Source organism: Arachis stenosperma, chromosome 1 (genome assembly GCF_014773155.1).
Source record: "Arachis stenosperma cultivar V10309 chromosome 1, arast.V10309.gnm1.PFL2, whole genome shotgun sequence".
NCBI classification, from domain to species: Eukaryota; Viridiplantae; Streptophyta; class Magnoliopsida; order Fabales; family Fabaceae; genus Arachis; species Arachis stenosperma.
The window spans coordinates 25,071,121-25,091,591 of NC_080377.1; the positions used below are offsets into that span (position 1 = coordinate 25,071,121).

At 31.9% G+C, this 20,471-nt stretch overlaps 1 protein-coding gene and 1 long non-coding RNA gene across 2 annotated transcripts; one reads left to right on the forward strand and one right to left on the reverse strand.

The window, feature by feature from the left end:
• Positions 1-2,638: 2,638 nt before the first annotated feature.
• Positions 2,639-9,884, reverse strand: LOC130976648 (uncharacterized). The gene is made up of 5 exons (XM_057901565.1): positions 9,726-9,884; positions 6,173-6,458; positions 5,610-5,670; positions 3,274-3,358; positions 2,639-3,034 (listed from the first exon to the last, which is right to left on the reverse strand). The coding sequence occupies exons 1-5, from the start codon at positions 9,882-9,884 to the stop codon at positions 3,005-3,007; spliced, it is 621 nt and encodes a 206-aa protein (XP_057757548.1). The 3' UTR covers positions 2,639-3,004.
• A 1,152-nt stretch (positions 9,885-11,036) lies between these two features.
• LOC130942219 (uncharacterized) lies at positions 11,037-13,485 on the forward strand. The gene is made up of 3 exons (XR_009070838.1): positions 11,037-11,336; positions 12,028-12,145; positions 13,202-13,485. It is a non-coding gene; the product is annotated as an uncharacterized LOC130942219 (long non-coding RNA).
• The last annotated feature ends 6,986 nt before the right edge of the window (positions 13,486-20,471 follow it).

Below are 20,471 nucleotides of genomic sequence, written 5' to 3' on the forward strand. Positions count from 1 at the left end.
TGCCCATATCGTCAGGTGTTACAACAACACAACACATAGTGGAGTTATAATATGTAAATATTTGATAATCTATAAGAGAACATCCTACATTCTATTTAATAAAGAAATCAAAAAATGAAAACCAAAGACCCATAGTATAACTAAAAGAGATATCCAAAATACAAACAAAAGAAACATCTAGAAGTATAATTAAAGAAACATCCAAACTCTAACGAAAGATCCACTCATACCAAAATAGAAACATCCACTAACTCACAAAAGAAACCTCCATTTATTTATAAAGAAACATTTACATGCTTAAAAATAAAATTCAATAAATAAAAAATATCCAATAAATAAAAAAACATCCAATATGATATGCCTTTAAAATACATCCATTTAAGAAATATTCACTAACACAAAAAACAAACATCTGAAAACTATATCACTGATAAAACTCCCAAATCATAAAAGAAACATCTACTATCCCCAAAACGAAAAAATCCACTTATTCAAACAGATCCAATAATATAAAGAAACCATTTCAAATGTATACACAAACATCTATCATGCTTTAAAAGAAACATCCAGCAAGTCAAGGAAAGAAAGAAACATCTCATATAAAGCTTTCTATTTTGTTTTTGAATCCCGAAACAGAGAAGAAACATCCACTGAATTGGAAAAGAAACAACCACTAACCTTTGGAGTGGCAACATGGAGAAGATGCGGTTCGACGACGCAACGGAGGTTATGGAGGAGGCACCGTGTGACGGAGGAAGAGGAAACGTGATGACGTAGTGTGATGGTGGAAAAGGATGAGACGCGGCGCGATAGAAGAGATGGACGAGGTGACGCAATGTCCCAGGTCGCGATAGAGGAGGAGGCCGCGCGCCATTATGGAGGAGTTGTATGGCTCTGCCCGACTTGAATGTGCCATCTCTCAGCTGACAACGTCGCTATGGTGAATGGCATGCTCCCGGCGGATGAAAGACGGTGCGAAGGCTCTTCCATGACAGCACTAAAGGAAGCGGTGGCAGCACTGACGTGCTGTGGTGCAGAGGCTGACGGCGGGGAAGATGGCAGGGTAGAGTAGGATAGTGAGGTGACTGTGGTGTTTCTTTTTTTGTTTTTTTACTTCAACGTCAATTAGGGAAAGTTGTATATCTATTTCTATTATATTATAAAAGTTTTCTTATATTTTATAAAAGTTTTTTTTAACCTCAATGTGTTGAATCCTCTTATTCGTAACCCATTCTTTTGTTCGAATATGGCTTTATCCACATGCACATCCATATTAAATAATTTGTACGATAATTTATACAAAATGTGTCCTCAAATATGTTCATAAAACAACTGAATTTAATTTGCATATGATGTTTATACCAAGTACGTAAAAAATTGAGTAACAAAAAAAGAACTTCAAATCACTGAGATGAATTGGATCCAAAATGCAAATAACTTAACGAAAACCCACCACATCGAAGTTAGCAATAATAGCCGGCATCTCATCCCCTCATCCTTCAGTTACTTCCGATTATTTCAATCCAAGTAGCATAGGAAAAATAATTGTATCTCATCTATCCATTGAAAATATTTGTACCACATTTGTTTGTTCTACCAAAATAAAGTGTAATAACATCATAAAGTAAGAAAAAATTTGACATTCACAATAAGCACCAAAATTAAATTCACACCATACCTTTCATATAGGACATTGTCGAAGAAACCATTTGTGAGAGACTGAGAGTTGAAAGGAGTTTTTGATTTCAATAGGACTATTACAAGGCGACATAAGCATGTTCTATCATATGATTTGCTCGTACGTTCTTCATCAAATAAGGTTTAGATGCTTCCATTGATGGGTTCTTTAGCTTCAAGACAAACTATAATAATTCATCCCTGCATCACCCATTGCTCTGAGATAGATTCTAAATTTGTGATTTGGGAGAATACCCCTTTCGAAGGTTAGGGATAGTACAATGGAAAAATTAGAGTTCAACCCAAAAGCAATTAAATTGAGGCTAAGTGAATTTTCAAGTTGTCTCTTTTAATTTAACAGATATAAAATAACACCTTTTCAACAACACAAAGACTATTTTAAAAAGGTTTATGATGCCAAGTCTAAGCATAATAATTTACCTGACCTTATAGGTAAATAGCTAACTATTAACTAACACTACAAGAAATTACCAAAATAGTGACCGATTTAGCGATCGATTCTGGTGTTTGCTAAAACCTTGGTCACTAATAAAAAAAGAGTGACCAACTTCAATTGCTAACCATTAGCGACTGATTTTAGCGACCGATTTTTTAGCAAGGCCACCAAGCCCTCACTAAAGAGTATCGGTCGCTATATCGGTTACTAACATAATCGGTCGCTAAATGGTGACCAAATTTTCCGTCGCTAAATCGATCGCTGAGTAAATCGATCTCTAAATGGCAACCAAATTTTCCGTTGCTAAATTGGTCGCCATGAAATCGGTCGCTAAATTGGTCACCAATGCCTGATTTAAAAATCTAAAATCAGTCACTAAATTTGTCGCTAATTCCTGAACTAAAAATCTAAATCGGTCACTAAATCGATCGTTGTTCTTGATTTTAATTATAATTTTTTATTAATTTTATATTTACCACCATTAAAACTTAATTTTCATATTTGTTTATGTGCAGAATAACATAATAAAGTAATTTTCTAATTAGGAGTAGGACCATCTTGAAATGCAGGGGTAACTCGATCTGTCACTCCAATAAAAATAATATATCAACCAAACTTTGGAAATACAAAAATTAATTTATCTAAACAAAATAGCACTAAATTGGTATGCCCGTCAAGTTCGAAGCTTGAAACTCATGTTTGTGAAATGTACGATCAGAATACAAGTATAATACTATAATGTAACTTGATCAAATTCATACTGAAATCCCAGATTTTCTTAACCAAATCAGCATCAGTTCCATGGGAGGTTATTTTGGACAGATTGCTATCAGAGAAGTATTTTCCACTAACTCCCTTTACTTGTGGGTGCTATGCTACATAGCATGTTGTTGCTGGTCCCTACATAGCAGGCAAAATCTCATATTCAACATAATGAATGTTTCAACTATCTTGTATGCTAAATAACCATATATATATATATATATATATATATATATATATATATATATATATCATGTCATGTGTCATACCTGTTGGACATTTTTAAGCACAAGTCTCCCAATTGCATTAACTATACTTGCATGAACCAAAAGCATACTTTATGAGTTCATAAAATAGTAGAATGTGGTAGTAGTTACCATTGGCCACACCCATATGACGGAAAAGGTTGGTGGCAATGGTTCCCGGATGAAGAGAATTCGCAGTAATATCAGCCCCGTCTTCCTAATCATGATTCAGGAAGCAAGAATTAACATTATGGAATGATGGCATAAGAGAGTAAAAAAGCAACTAACTTTCCATCCAATTAAGTTTTAATGGTGATAAATGAATCCACTATGACAAAATATTCAGAATCACTTTTCTAATAAATAGCCAAAATTATACCGTTTGGCTACAAATTAACAACAAATTCAGCACACAACATTTTCACACATGAAAAATCTTAGCTAACATGAAAATTTCTCAGCAAAGGAAATAAATTTTTCTACCCCTTTTGTAAATTCTCTAGTTAAACCCAAGAGAGGAAGAATTAATACTTTTCAGTTCTATAGATACCAATCTGCACTCTCAGTATATCATCTTCCTGAAACTCACTTAACCAAGCATAAGACAATATTCAAATGCAAATGGATTTAAGTATACAAAGAACTATTATTAAACAATAAGAAAAAGATGCAATAGGGAAAATAAGTTTTTACCTCTTGCGTCCAAGTTACAATGTGACCCTTTTTAGATTTTCTGTTACATTGTTCTTCCTATTTCTTCATGTCTTTGATTTGTCTTTCAAAGGTGTTTTTCTATTGAGGTGGCTCTCTTACTTGCATGCTAAAACCAAATGCTCCATCTCTATAAAATAATATAAAAGCCATTTTGATTTGGGGATGAAAAAAATGAAAAAGGGAGAAAAAAAGGGGGTGGAACCACTTCTTCTTTCTCTTTCATTGCCTCGGATACTTACTTTTCAGACACCCTCCTTTTGATCAGTCTCTATATTCTGCAATGAGTTTATTGTTATTACTGCTACTACTAACTTTCTGTCACAGGCAGGTAGCAGTTACAGTACATATTAATTAATTATTAATAGCGACCAAAATTAATTTAGCCATCAATTAGGTTTAATAATTTTAGGTACAAATTAAATTTCATAGTATACTCATTTATTCATGCTAGTCCATCTGGAAAATGCAAAATCTCACTTGCAGATAGAAAGATAACAATAAAATCTCATAATAAGAGTATAGGTAGGTATTCATTTTGATCATTTTCACTGACACATCTATTCAATAATGATACACATGATCTAATAAACTTGTTGGAAAAAAATTATGCTTAATAGCAGAAGAAAATAATGAAAAAAGAAGGCATATATAATTTCCATTGTTTATTTCTCTATATTTATATTTATAGTAGAGAATCAGATATGATATTTTGAATTGCAAACATTGTTTAGACACTATAGTTGATTATATGCTTTTATACCATATAAAGTTATAAACATTTAAATCTAAAAATGCGAGTTAACGAGTATGAAGCAAAGTATATTTGAAAACAACGACGTAATTATTTATTAATATATGGTACAAACATATACGTAGTAAAGAATTTGGGCAAGATAAGATATTAAAATAACAGAATTTTTAGCTCAAAGCTAAGTACTATATTCAACTAGTTTAATATACAGCAAAATCTTGATGGAAGCTAGTCATGAAGAGGAGTAATTTAGAAGTTGGTTAATAAAAATTTCGAAAGAGTTCCGATCTTTCACTTTCCTGAATGTGTTTAGGAAGATCTGACATGAAATGAAATTAGCCTTTTAACATTATATTTTCATCAAGTGAAGGACCTATGAAACTAGCCTCATTAGAATTTCTGCAATTACAGTTCTGGTTTCGTGAGCTCTATGCAAACTGTATATATACGTGGATAGAAGAAACATGGAAATCCTGAAATTACTAGTTGATACTTTTCCAATTGGTTATCTAGTGAATCCTTATGTCCAACATCAATCGTTATACTAAATCCACTCACTACACTAACCAAGTAAACTCGATCCCATAACCACATAAGAGGGAAATCTCATTTGCAATGTAATCTCATCAAATCAAGATCTACTTGCTCGTGTTTGTAACATCATCAAATCTATCTTTGGATGCAAGAGGCGAAGAGCTCATATTCCTTTATGACTTGGAATAAGGGATGGAAAATTAGAAACTTAATTTAAAAAATAAACAACACTGATGTACAATTAAATTATTTTTTTAACTCTGATAACCCAAAACTGCAAACTTTTCTTTGAAAGATCAATACTACTACTTGTTCTATTATCGAAAGGTGAAAATTTATAGATATTTCCAAACAATCACAAGTTGAGCAATAGAATTTGAAAAGCTAAGTACTATATTAAAATAAACAGAATTTGAAAACAATGTTCTATAGCACATAAACTTAAGCCTAAAAAATAGTAAGAGCATACTCTATATACAGATTGTTCCACATAACCAGCTGTAATGAGATTTCAGGTGAACCGAATCGTCCTGCAAAATGAATGCAACAATAAAATAACTTTCTAAAGTTAAAAAATTTAAAATAAATAAATCTGATGTATAGCCCTTGTATGAAAACTAGAAGTAAGCTTAGTTATGAAAAAAATTTACTGAATGCTGCAAAGCAATGACTTCAGACTTAAGCAAGAACAGGCACAAGCATATGACTAAAAAATGCTTAAGTTGTGAAACTTTCTAATCTAAGATTAGGTTTTCTTTCAATCTGAAACAAGTTTTACAACTTGATCTGGCGGGAACGAGAGGGAGGTAGGTAAGAGAAGAAGGGAAGAGGTAAATGAGAATGTGAATGGCAACAAGAACCACTTCAAGGCCCTCACAAGCTTCATGAATCCACTTGTCATAACAAGAACAAAATCCATCACAAAATTTGGAGATTTGGCAAATTCAACGAAGCTCATCGCTAAGACCCCTAACCAGAGGGAAAAAAACCAAACCTAACAGAATGGATCAGAATCAACGATTAGGAGGTTACCTGCTTGAAGATGACAAAGACAGCGCCGAGATCTCAACAAAGAAGGCAACGACACCGAGACTGCAGAAGAAGATGGTAACGAGACCTCAAGAGATGGCGCTGAGACCGCAAAAGACGACGCCGACGGGAGCTTAGGAGACAGCGGCGAGACGCCGAAGACGGCGCTGAAGAAGAGGACAATGGCATCGGAGACGATAATGGTATCTGATTGGAGAAGATGAGAATAGTGTGGGTGAGTTAGGGTTATTATGGGTAATTCAGATAATATCTTTTTTTTAATTAGTGGCTATTTTTGCCACCGATTAGTTTATAAAATCGGACCACAACTTTAGTGACCGAATTAGTAACCAATAACATTTTATTTTATTTACTTATCTATAGGTTGCAAAATCAGTCGGTAAATTAAAAAATAACAATCGATTTCGTGACTAAGAATTCCAAGGACATTTCTTCCTTTGTTTTTGTTGCTAATTCAGTCTCTAAATTAAAAAATAACAACTGATTTTAGTGACCAAATTTATTCTGATTTTATAAAATTTATTGGTCGCTAATTTGGTTGCTATTAGTGGCCGATTCTATTAGTTGCTAAAATCAGTCGCTATGTTAACAATTAGCAACCTATTTAGCGACTAGTATCTTAGCGAGTAGCGATCGATTTAGCGATCAAACAGTTGTTCACTCTTTCACTATCTTAACGTTACTTTGGTTTTCGTTGCTAATTCGGTCGCTAAATTAAAAAATAGTGACTGATTTTAGCGACTGATTTTATTTTCGTTGTATTTAAAATTTATTGGTTGCTAATTCGGTTGCTATTAGCAACCGCATTTATTAGTCGCTAAAATAGGTCGCTGAATATAATTGAGCAACCGATTTAGCGATCAACATGTTTTAGTCCTAAAAATTTTATATCGATCACTATTAGTAACCAATTTTTTCGGTCACTAAAATCGTGATTATACCATTATTATATGTGTAAGTTTTTTTTTTAATAAAAAAGTTATTCTTGTCAAATTGAAAAGGCACTTTACACACAAATTTCTTGTACAAAACCAAATAGATAAATGCCATTATTATATAATGATTTTTTCTAAATGTTTTTTTGTCAAATTGAAGAGGCATTTCACCCACACATTCTTGTACAAAATCAAGTAGATAAATACCATTATCATATAAGGAAGTTTTTTTTCTTAATACTTATTTTTTTGTCAAATTCAAGAGGCAATCTAATTAACTAAATAGAAATGATAAATCAAGTTTTAAAATATCTCTTTGCTTTATTTATATTGATTGTTGACAACTCTTGGTATGGAAAAAGGACACAAACTAAGATCGAAACATTCTAGCTGTAGAGTCATTTTGAATATAATAATATTAAGCCACATTTTGATCCTATATATATGTTGAGCTATCATAAACCTAGAACTGCAAGAGAGGAAAAAAAATTATTATGGTTATTAGAAATGGTGTGAAGAAGGCATTAGTATTGTTGATGATTGGAATATTTACTTATTCTGCCATTGCTGAATTTCGGACTCCATCTTATTGTATTTCAGCTAATGATGAGATAAAGCTACAAGAATGTATAAAGAGATGTCAGAGAAGGTGGTATAAACGTGACTTCTTGGAGATGGTGGCATGCATGGGGGTATGTTGGCATGGCATGGATCCATGGCGTACGCGTGGTGATCCATATGGATGAAAAGTATTTCTTCCGCTATAGTACTACTTTAGTAATGGTAAGTTTTTGAATGACTTTGAGTTTTTTAGGGTGATACCAAGTCTATATAAAAAATGTTTGAGAAATGACAGAATATTATATTTTGTATTTTTTAATTTTTACTAGTAAATAAATTATTGTATACACAAAATAAAATTTAAATTCTAATACTTATTTAAAAAGATGGATGAGTTGATGACTTAACTAATTTAAATTAATTATTAAATTAAATATGATAATTTTAGATTATTATCTCCCATAATGGAATTTATATTATATCTTATTGAATGTTTGACGTAATAAATTCATCACTTTGTTTTGTGAATGTCGAAATATCAATGAGTCACTGAAAAATATATAAAGCACTCACTAATACGACATAAAGAATTAAAACCATAGTAGTTTAATAAGTAATTTCCTTATAATACATGTGATAAATATATGAAAAAGTTTATTTTAGTTTCAAGTTTTATAGCACTAGATCTTATATTATCTTTCTATAGCCTATATATATATATATATATATATATATATATATATATATATATATATATATATATATATATATATATATATTATTAACTTCGATTATATGGTTAAATTACAATAACTAGGGAGCTGATTTGTTTCTCCCGCACTAGTTTGTGAGGAGCATATTCCAACAATTATTTTTTAAAAAAAGACAATATATTATATGCATTAGATTAATCAAACAGTTAAACTTAATTATTAAACTTTCAACATAATTATTTTTTTATATTTTTTAATTCGATATATTTCCTTAAATGACCCTTTTATTATTATTATTGTTACCCAAAACGATGATTTAGACCTGAACGTGATCAGACTCCGTATGAGATAGCGTCTGACTTGTTCTGGTACCGGAGGTGTTGCCGTCCGAGTTTTTCGTGAGGAGATAGAGGTGGTACCTCCAAAAGACTCCGATGCTTAGGTTAGCAAGAGATTTAGGTAGATTTTTAGTAGAGTAGAATGTGTATATACTTGAAAAATGTCAGTGTATTTATAGTAGGATGTATAATCACCTTGATGGATCTAGTTGAACTTGAGAAGGGCGCGGCGGGGGTTGAATCAAGTTAGCTAAAAATTAAGTTTCAAGCTCTATTTTCGCGGAAGCTACTTTTGCATGAGATTTTTCTATTTCGTCTCATACTCAAAAAAAGAAACAGAGAAGGGAAGAAGGGAAAGAAGCCAGCATGTATCTTGGTTCGGATTCTAAGTGCCATGAATCTTACGTCCAGTCTCCATCACAATCATGGTAGAATTTTCACTATAATCAACTGATTACATTCACTAATACTATTGTATTACAACTTAATTCAACTAGTATCTACCACTAAGCTTTCTCCACCAAAGCTCAGCTTTCCAAGTGCTGTTCCAACTTGGAAGGAAACCTTAATAGATTCAAATTCACCACCAAGTGCTCTCCCAACTTGGTAAGGGAAACTAATCCTAGTTTAACAAATCAATTACTCAGAATTTTAGTGGCTCTTTCATGCATCACTCTTGCCTATTTCAACTCACATATTCAGCCTTTTTTCAATACAAAAGATGACACAAGATAGGCATAATAAAGAAAATCAAAAATTAAGCTCTAGTAGAAGAAAAAGAATTTAGCTCAAGTGTTGAGATGATGCTCTTGAATGTGCTCTCCTTTTCTTCCTTCAAATGTTGAAGTGAGACCTCTCTTATAATATCAACTTGCTCTTCTCATTTGATCTTCATTGCCTATTCTAATTCCATTGTACCAGCTACTCGTCGGAGCTGTTTCTGCTGGCATGCAGTCCTTTTTTATCTTGTTCCATTCTACTCCACTACCACTGCTTGTCGAGGAACCATTCCACCACCTCTGCTGTTCTTGGAGTTGCTTTCTTCTTTGGCATGCATTTCTTTCTCCTTCTGCTCCATTACCTCTGCTGTCCGAGGAGCTGCACCACTACTTCTGCTCTCTTGCAAGTTTGTGTTTTGCTCTCCCATGTTTAGAGTTGTGCTTTATTGATGTCCTTGTAGTGAGAGTGACCCCAACTGTCCTTGTTCTTGTCTTGGTGTTATAGCTGTCCCATATTGTTAACATATGTCCTTCTCTTTCTTTCTTTTGTTCGGTGCTTTCTTCTCTTGGCTCATAGGGATTGATTTGTTGTCCATTAGCACATAATGGGCTAGAGTGTTAGAGCTGTAACAATTTGAGATGCTGAAGTAATACTAGAATGAGCTGAAGCAACATATAAATGGGTCTGCATCACTTAGCACAACATTATACCAATTTTCGGCTTTCACCCATATAATGTTTGTCATCATATATTAGTCCAAAATCAAACTAAGCTCAACACACCTTTTGGTATATTTTCACCTTTTTAGGTAGTTCCTTTATCTTAAAAATTTGTTAGGATCTATCCTTTAATGGAGATAAAGATAGTAAGAGATATTTAGAAAATAATTACTTATTTAAATAAATAAAAATAGACTACCTTTTCTTGTCGTACCCGACTTCTTAAATAAGAAATCAGATAAATTAGGAGAGACGATTTTTTCGAATGGACTTTTTATTCTTATTGGATCTGGCTTTATTTTTTTTATTAGAATATGAATAATTATTATTATTATTATTATTATTATTATTATTATTATTATTATTATTATTATTAAATCCTTAGTGCGACAACACAAGTAAAGCTAACAACAACAATAATAATAATTAAAAGAAATATAAGTAAATAATTATTTTAAAAAGTTAAAATTAATTTTTAACTGTCCGATTAATCTAACACATATTATGTATTATATTATTTTTTTAAATTAGGTGTAGGAGTATGTTACTCCCAAACTAGCGTGGGAGTAACAATAGAGGAACACACTGTGAAGTATGAAATATAGAGAAATACACTCTTACGATGAATTCGTTAATGACTCTGATCTTGGATATAAAATAGAGAGCAAACAATGAAATATGGTGTTTGCTATGGTACGATAATAAATTTATACGTATCGATACGATAAAAGCATGCACAAATAAAAATTCGACACATAATTTATATTATTCATGTCAGCATTTAAATTTTTTTTTAAAATATATATCATATCACTAATTTTACTAAAATATCCTTAAAATTTATATAAAATTGACAAAAACAACCTTTCATTTATTTCTAATAAAAAATTAAAACATCCTTATTTTTATTTCAGAAAAACACTAGCTTTATAAACCTAACAAATATCAAAATTCAATAAACTTTAATTTTTAAATTTCAAAATTCAAATAATTTAAACAAGGATCGAGAGAAACAAGATCTGAAAAATACAAAATTGCTCTTCAATCTTCATCTTCTTCCCCCTTTCCAACCGTGAGACGCAATCACGACGGCTGCGGCGGTTAGAGGCGGCGAGTGGCGGTGAGAGGACAACAAATGAAAGAGGACCACCACTTTTCAGGTTTGCAGTTCATCACTTTTTTTTCTCTTTGGTTCAACATCTGCATTTTGTTATCGTTAATTTATGCCTTAATGATGTTTCGTACCGTTCTACAGTAAGATTTTGATCATGTCAATTTTGTTTGTTGTTCTCCTATTACTGAGTTGTTATGGAAACAATCCTAATATCTAGGTATTGAACTTATTAATCCACCGAAAAATAGAATATCAATTTTGTTCCTTTGTTCTTGTCAGATTTGCAATTCATCACTTTTTTTACTATTTGGTTCAACCTCTGCATTTTATTCCTTTGTTCTTGTTAATTTGATTCCTCAATGCCTCTGTTATACAATTAAGAATAGCAATTAGCAAAATATTTTGATGATCGAAAATATTGTCAAAGTGTATGTTTCTTATTACCTATCCTAGCATATCTGCAACATCTTGTTTGTTACTAGCTGTAACATCCTTTCTTTTTAGTTTTACACTAGTAATTGTTATTTACTTCAAAGTTAATGGGATAGATAAGATGATTCATATCTCAATTGGCCTCACTAGAAGTTTAGAAATTGAATCCTTTCAAGTATAGCCTTGACTAGCTATAAGGTCCAAGAACTCTATCTCTTTCTATATATATACACCAGTGAGCTAAGTTACTCTTTTCTTCTTTTGATTTCTCAAATCACTTGTGTTTATCACCAATCTTTTTGTAGATATCTAGTACATGTCATGAATGTGGCAACTCCAAGCAAGGACTGCCTGGAGCTTGTAAGAGAGTTGCTTGAACCCTTAATAAAGGCTAGAAGTCAGAGGAGTTTGACCTGACAGGAGGTAAATATTTATGCAAAGTATTACGTAAAAATTCTCTCAAGTTTCAACAATGAACAAGCACTTAGATGATTTAAGTTGATCCAGTTTACTGTAATTCATTAGAAATGCTTGAAATTGCATAAACGGTTGAGATATACTTTTATGCAAATAATTATATAAAATAATTATTGTAATTGCACAGAGAGAAAATGTGCAAGTAAGTTAGGGAAGAATTACATATCCTCCAAATTAACTTCGATTGTTGATTGGTCACTCACTATGTAAAAAATGTGCCACATTCAATAATGCTTGTTTTACTAGTTTGAATTACTCCTTTCATAGTTGCATCCTAAACCAGGCACTATAGTAATTAAATGAATCAATAATGCTAAGTGTACTTAAGTGGGGTGCTTAGTAGGTGCAGTTCAGGAAAGAAAATTAGGGCCTTATTTGACCACCCTAGCTTGTCTTAAAAATTTTGATTTTATTTCAGATTAAAGAGACCACTCCAAGTGAAGCAATATTAGAAGAAAAGACCTAAATAAAGAAAACCTAAATACTAGATTGTTCTAGAAGAGGTATAAAAGATATTCAGGAAACAAATTGTAAATGCGCCTGAGTTTGACATTAATTTGCTTTTAAAATAATAAAAATAATTTCTGACTATATAGAGCAGACAAAAAAAATGCTTAATATATTAATCTAATTCCTTTGAACAAATTGGGGTCCCTGTGTTTGGAAACTTTCCATTTGATGTTAACCGACTTAGATTTAATTAATGAAGTCTCATTCTCTGTTTCTGCATGTACTTTCTTTCTTTTTACTCATACATATATTGTGAGGTTTAACACTGTGTGATAGGACCATAGTTTTTTGTGAAGAGTATATAATAGAGAGAGGTCGATTGTATATAAAAGAAGAAATTAAAAAAGAAAGTGTCATATATATGGCTCTCTTGTATATGAACAATGTCTTTGATAATAATATTAAAGAGTATATAATACAAGTTTAAAGATTTTTTAACTGGCACTCTCTTGTAAATTGCAAATATTTTAACTAATATAAAAATTTATGTAGGCATTTGACAGAAAGAAGTGGGAGAAGTTTAATAGCAAAAAGGTTGTCTTACTGGCATTTGCAAGGATGCAAGGAAAGAACAAAAAAAATTTCGTACAAAGGTGAAGAAACAACACAATTATCTACTGCTGGGGACTCTGAACATGTCAATATTTCATGTGAATGTATATATATGTGAATGTATATTAGGTACCGTTAATTAGTTTTGTTAATGTTGTAATAAAGCCTAAAAAAGATAGGAATGTATATGTGAATCAGTTTCTTTGACTTGCTCTTATGATAGATCAACCATCTAGAATATTCTTACCAGATCAACTATCAAAGATTCTTTATATTTGTCCTCTGAATTAGTGTTTTACTATTTTGAATCTAATTCAGAAACTCAAGTATTGAAGCATGGTAAAATATATATAATAGTATAGTATGTTGTTCACAGGATAAATCATTAAAGAAAAATAAAGTATTTGATAAGATAAAACATCATAATTAAAACAAAAAAGTCCATGATTTAAGATCAAAGCTATAAAAAACTGTAAAAAATTTAAAATATAATAAAAAAACCAATTAAAAAATTTAAAATATAATGGAAAGACCAATTAATGTGAAATAATAATTAACTTAAAATTATTAAATTAATCAAAGATGATAAGTTCTTTAGTTTTACAACCAATTGTCTTAAGTTTATAATTTTTTTTAAGAAAAAGATCTTTCAAATAATAGAAAGACCAAATAGAAAATTAGCAAAATAAAGATTCGAACTTTTAAGGATATTTATTGTAGCCTATATAAATAAGAATTTCGAATCTTTAATTCTATAAAGTCATTTATATAATGTTGACAGAAGGATCTATATAAAATATAGTGCATAAAAAGTTTTTAAGTAAAAGGAATGAAACTAACCAACTCTAAACATAAATCAAACATGATTACATGATAATTACGGATTTCTAATTTGTATCTGAATATTTTTGTTAATACTTATTGTAATTCCTGGTAACTGAGCCAATAACATTGTCTAGCATCAAGTTGTAGGACCTTAGAATCAAGTTGTGGTGACTAAATCGATCACTGATCCTAATTTTCTCATTATAATAATAATTCAACAAAATATAAAAATGAATAAAGATGAATCTATTTTTCATACAAATACCAAATAACATTCATGATATCTACATAACTATAAAGAAGAATAATGTTTAATTTAAATAATCACTTAACATGTGGTTAACATTTCACTGAATAAAAAACAAATGTGACATTCAAATAATAACACTACAACTATTAAACCAAGAAATCAAAAGAATTCAATAAACCAATGGTCATTCTTCTTTAACTTTAGCAAAATAAAAACACACTACAACCTCTTCCAACCTCTTTCCACTTTCACATTCTTCAACTTCACATAACTTTTTTTGACTTCTTCTCCAATCTTTCTTGCATACCCTTCGTCATCATCTAGACTTTTTGCAACAAATAGTAATGATGGTGGTGCTGTTTTCAACATATCTATATAAACCAAAACCCAAAGTTAACATGAAGGCACAAATTGATAGACACTGATAGATGAAGAATAGAATTCATGGTTTGGTATAGCATGATAGGTAAAACATTTTTTTCCTTTCATAGTTTGCATAAACATTTACCTCTTGTCTGGTCAAACTCCTCTGACTTCTGGCCTTTATTAAGAATTCAAACAACTCTCTCACAAGCTTCAGGAAGTCCTTGCTTGGAGTTGTCACATTCATGACATGTAATAGATATCTACAAAAGGATTGATGGTAAACACAAGTGATTTGAGAAATAAAGAGAAGAAAAGAGTAACTTAACTCACTGGTATATATATAGAAAGAGAGATAGAGTTCTTAGACCTTATAGCTAGTTAAGGCTATACTTGGAAGGATTCAATTTTTAAACTCCTAGTGAGGCCAATTGAGATATGGATCATCTGATCTATCCCATTAACTTTGAAGTAAATAAAAATTACTAGTGTAAGACTAAAACGAAAGGATGTTACAGCTAGTGACAAATAAGATGTTGCAAATATGCTAGAATAGATAATAAAAAATATGTACTTTGACAAAATTTTCGATCATCATCAAATATTTTGCTAATTGCTATTCTTAATAGTATAACTGAGGCATTGAGGAATCAAATTAACAAGAACAAAGGAACAAAATGCAGAGGTTGAATCAAAGAGTAAAAAAAGTGATGAATTACAAATCTGACAAGAACAAAAGAACAAAATTGATATTCTGTTTTTCGGTGGATTAATAAGTTCAATACCTGGATATTAGGATTGTTTTCCATAACAACTCAATAATAGGAGAATAACAAAAAAAATTGACATGATCAAAATCTTGCTGTAGAACGGTACGAAACACCATTAAAGCATAAATTGACGATAACAAAATACAGATGTTGAACCAAAGAAAAAAAAAAGTGATGAACTGCAAACCTAAAAAGTGGTGGTCCTCTTTCATTTGTTGTCCTCTCACCGCCGCTCGCCGCCTCTAGCCGCCGTAGCCATCGTGATTGCGTCTTACGGTTGAAAAGGGGAAGAAGATGAAGATTGAAGAGCAATTTTGTATTTTTCAAATCTTGTTTCTCTTGATCCTTTTGTTTTAAATTATTTGAATTTTAAAATTTAAAAATTAAAGTTTACTGAATTTTGATATTTGTTAGGTTTATAACGTTAGTGTTTTCTGAAATAAAAATAAGGATGTTTCAATTTCTTATTAGAAATAAATAAAAGGTTGTTCTTGTCAATTTCATATAAATTATAAGGATATTTTAGTAAAATTAGTGATATGATATATATTTAAAAAAAATTTAAATGTTGATGTGGATAATATAAATTATATGTCGAATTTTTATTTGGCCATATTTTTATCATACCAGTACATATAAATTTATCATCGTACTGTAGCACCCACCATAAAATATAACTTCAAAAATTGATTTATAGAAAGGTAAATCGTCATTCCTCCATTATTGGTTGGGTTTGATTTCAATACCCTTAATTAAATTAATTAATTATTCTCACATCATATTATATTATATATATATATATATATATATATATATATATATATATATATATATATATATATATATTGCGCTTTTGGGTTTTAAACTAACTAATTAATGCTTCACAAGAGTTGCTCTCGAGAAACATTGGATAACATGTCACTACTAGAAATAACTTTTTTTTTTCCGGTGACATTTTTCGCTGGTGGAAATAGGAGGTTGCTGGCAAAAAAAAAAAAAAACCAACAAAAAAAATGCCGCATCTTGGGTCACAAAGTGTTGTTGCAAAAGGTTTTGCAACAATTTTTATTGTGATAATTAAGTTTTTTGCTAACAACTTTAGTCGTTAGCATAATTTCCTCTTGGCTTGTGAATTTGGATTCTCTAAATTTTGAGTTTTTATTTTAGAAGGTAAAGTGTGATCTTTTATTCTTAAATATTTTTTTCTCATATTTTATTTTGGTCCTACCAATGAAATAAATGGTAAAAAATCACACTTTACTCTCAAAAATAAAATTCAAAATTTAGAGGATCCAAATCCATTGCTGGTAATACTACTAGAAATTAGCATTTTCTGGGATAGATTTTGGATGAAGTTAAAATAAATTTCAAATAAACTAGATATAATTTTTATTTTAGATAAAATTTAGGCAATTTTTTTTCGTCCCAAAAATCTTTATTACTAAATTATATTTCGTTTAAAACTCGATTTTTTTAGACAATTTTATTATAAATTTTAAATAGACATTTATTTGTCAGATTTTTATTTATTATAATGCATTTTAGATGAATTTCAAACAGATTAATTAAGGGGCGCACTACACATCCATGTAACCATGTAACCAAGTTGGCCCAATCTCAAATAGAGTCATGTGCATTAATGACGAGTGAAAACACACGCCTGAAATCCCTTTGTTACTTCGCGCTCATTATGAAAAAACGTTACTTCTTCCTCAGTTCTTCTCTGCTCGCGTTATAGGCTTCACTGTTCTCCTCTACTCGCGTTTTCTTTTATGTTCTTCTTCTTCTTCTCTACTCGCATTCTTTGTTATGGATCTGGATTGACTTCAACGTAATTAGCTTTGTCATTCTTCTTCTTCTTCGTTTTCTTCTTCGATCTGGACTTCTGAATTGAAACAATGAATGAATCAACTTCAAAATCAGTTGAATGAGTGTGATTTGGATTATTCTTCCGAAACGCATTACAATAATCTTAAACATTGAACAAAGTAAAAGGAAGCCACCGAACCGAACAACATTCATTTGGTGAATCAAAATCACAAAGGCCACCGAACCGAACAATGTTCATGTGGTGAATAAAAGGTGATTGGTACACGGAATCGTGATACACACACTTTCTTCACAACTCCGCGCAGCTGACCAGCAAGTGCACTGGGTTGTCCAAGTAATACCTTACGTGAGTAAGGGTCGATCCCACGGAGATTGTCGACTTGAAGCAAGCTATGGTTATCTTGTAAATCTCAGTCAGACAGATTCAAATGGTTATGAGATTTTGCTAATTAAAAGATGAATAAGACATAAAATAAGATAGAGATACTTATGTAATTCATTAGTGAGAATTTCAGATAAGCATATGAAGATGCTTTATTCCTCCTGAATCTCTGCTTTCTTACTGCCTTCATCCAGTCATGCGTACTTCTTTCCAAGGCAAGCTGTATGTTGGGGGATCACCGTTGTCAATGGCTACCGTCCGTCCTCTCAGTGAAAATGGTCCGGCTACGGGTTACGTAGGGCTAATCATCTGTCGGTTCTCGATCGTGTTGGAATAAGATCCAATGATCCTTTTGCGCACTGTCACTGCGCCCAGCACTAGCGAGTTTGAAGCTCGTCATAGTCATCCCATCCCAGATCCTACTTAGAATACTACAGACAAGGTTTAGACTTTCTGGATCTCAAGAATGCTGCCAATTGATTCTAGCTTATACCACGAAGACTCTGATCTCACAGAATGGAAGGCTCTGTTTTTAGGAGAGACAACCTTGCGTCGTGGACCAGGAGGCCAAGAGATATGCATTCAAGCTCGTTTTCAAGTAGAACGGAAGTGGTTGTCAGGCACGCGTTCATAAGTGAGAATGGTGATGAGTGTCACTTGATCATCACATTCATAATGTTGAAGTGCGAATGGATATCTTAGAATAAAAATAAGCTTGAATTGAATAGAAATAGTAGTAATTGCATTAATTCATGAGGAACAGCAGAGCTCCATACCTTAATCTATAATGTGTAGAGACTCTACCGTTGAAAATACATAGCCATGCCTCCCAAATAACATGAAACAATCGAAAAAGGGTTCAAAGACCTGATCCAAAGATCAAAGATGATCAAAAAATGATGAAAATACAATAGTAAAAGGTCCTATTTATAGTGACCTAGTAACCTAGGGTTTACAGAAATAAGTAAATGATGCAGAAATCCACTTCTAGGGCCCAATTGGTTTGTGCTTGGGTTGAGTATTGAAACTTTTACGTGCATAGGTTTTTTTTGGAGTTAAACGCCAGCTCTAGTGCCAGTTTGGGCGTTTAACTCCAGCTTTTATGCCAGTTCTGGCGTTTAACACCAGAAAAGAGTATATGTCCGGCGTTTTGATACCAATTTGGGCCATCAAATCTCGGGCAAAGTATGAAATATTATATATTTCTGGAAAGCCCAAGATGTCTACTTTCCAACGCAATTAAGAGCGCACCAATTGAGCTTTTGTAGCTCTAGAAAATCTACTTCGAGTGCAGGGAGGTCAGAATCCAACAGCATCTTCAGTCCTTTTTTAGCATCTGAATCAGATTTTTGTTCAGGTCCCTCAATTTCAGCCAGAAAATACCTGAAATCACAGAAAAACACAAAAAATCATAGTAAAGTCCAGAAATATGATTTTTGCATAAAAACTAATAATTATATACTAAAAACTAACTAAATCATACTAAAAACTACCTAAAAATAATGCCAAAAAGCGTATAAATTATCCGCTTATCACAACACCAAACTTAAATTGTTGCTTGTCCCCAAGCAACTAAAAACAAAATAGAATAAAAAGAAGAGAATATACAATGAATCTCACAATATTAATAAAATTTAGTCCCAAATAGATGAGCGGGACTAGTAGCTTTTTGCTTCTGAACAGTTTTGGCATCTCACTTTATCCTTTAAAATTCATAATGATTGGCATCTATAGGAACTCAGAATTTTAGATAGTGTTATGGATTCTCTTAGTTCAGTATGTTGATTCTTGAACACAGCTACTTTATGAGTCTTGGCCGTGACCCTAAGCATCTTGTTTTTCAGTATTACCACCAGATACATAAATGCCACAGACACATAACTGGGTGAACCTTTTCAGATTGTGACTCAGCTTTGCTAAATTCCCCAGTTAGAGGTGTCCAGAGTTCTTATGCACACTCTTTCTGCTTTGGATCACGACTTTAACCACTCAGTCTCAAGCTTTTCACTTGGACCTTCATGACACAAGCACATGGTTAGGGACAGCTTGATTTAGCCACTTAGGCCAGGATTTTATTCCTTTGGGCCCTCCTATCCATTAATGCTCAAAGCCTTGGATCCTTTTTACCCTTGCCTTTTGATTTTAAGGGCTATTGGCTTTTTCTGCTTTCTTTTTCTTTCTTTTTCTTTATTTTTTGGCCATTTTTTTTGCAAGCTTTGTCATTCACTGCTTTTTCTTGCTTCAAGAATCAATTTCATGATTTTTCAGATTATCAATAACATTTCTCTTTTTTCATCATTCTTTCAAGAGCCAATAATTTTAACATTCATAAACTTCACTATCAAAATTATGCACTGTTCAAGCATTCATTCAGAAAACAAAAAGTATTGCCACTATATCAAAATAATTAAACTAATTTCAAGATAAAATTTGAAATTTAAGTACTTCTTGTTCTTTTGTAATTAGGCACATTTTTCATTTAAGAAAGGTGAAGGATTTATGGAATTATTCATAGTTTCAAGGCATAGACACTAGACACTAATGATCATGTAATGAAGACACAAACATAGATAACACATAAAGCATAAAAATTGAAAAACAGAAAGATAAGAACAAAGAAATCAAAGAACGGGTCCACCTTAGTGATGGCGGCTAGTTCTTCCTCTTGAAGATACAATGGAGTGCCTGAGCTCCTCTATGTCTCTTCCTTGCCTTTGTTGCTCTTCCCTCATGGCTATTTGATCCTCTCTAATTTCATGGAGAATAATGGAGTGCTCTTGGTGCTCCATC

Excerpts from the sequence above, each read along its gene's own strand:
- LOC130976648 (XM_057901565.1), bottom strand. The coding sequence starts at position 9,884 with ATGGGAGAGCAAAACACAAACTTGCAAGAGAGCAGAAGTAGTGGTGCA. Across the intron at positions 6,459-9,725 it reads TGGTTCCTCGACAAGCAGTG|CCACTAATTAAAAAAAAGAT; the intron begins GTAGTGGAGTAG and ends TGGCAAAAATAG. Across the intron at positions 5,671-6,172 it reads TCTTTGTCATCTTCAAGCAG|GACGATTCGGTTCACCTGAA; the intron begins GTAACCTCCTAA and ends TTCATTTTGCAG.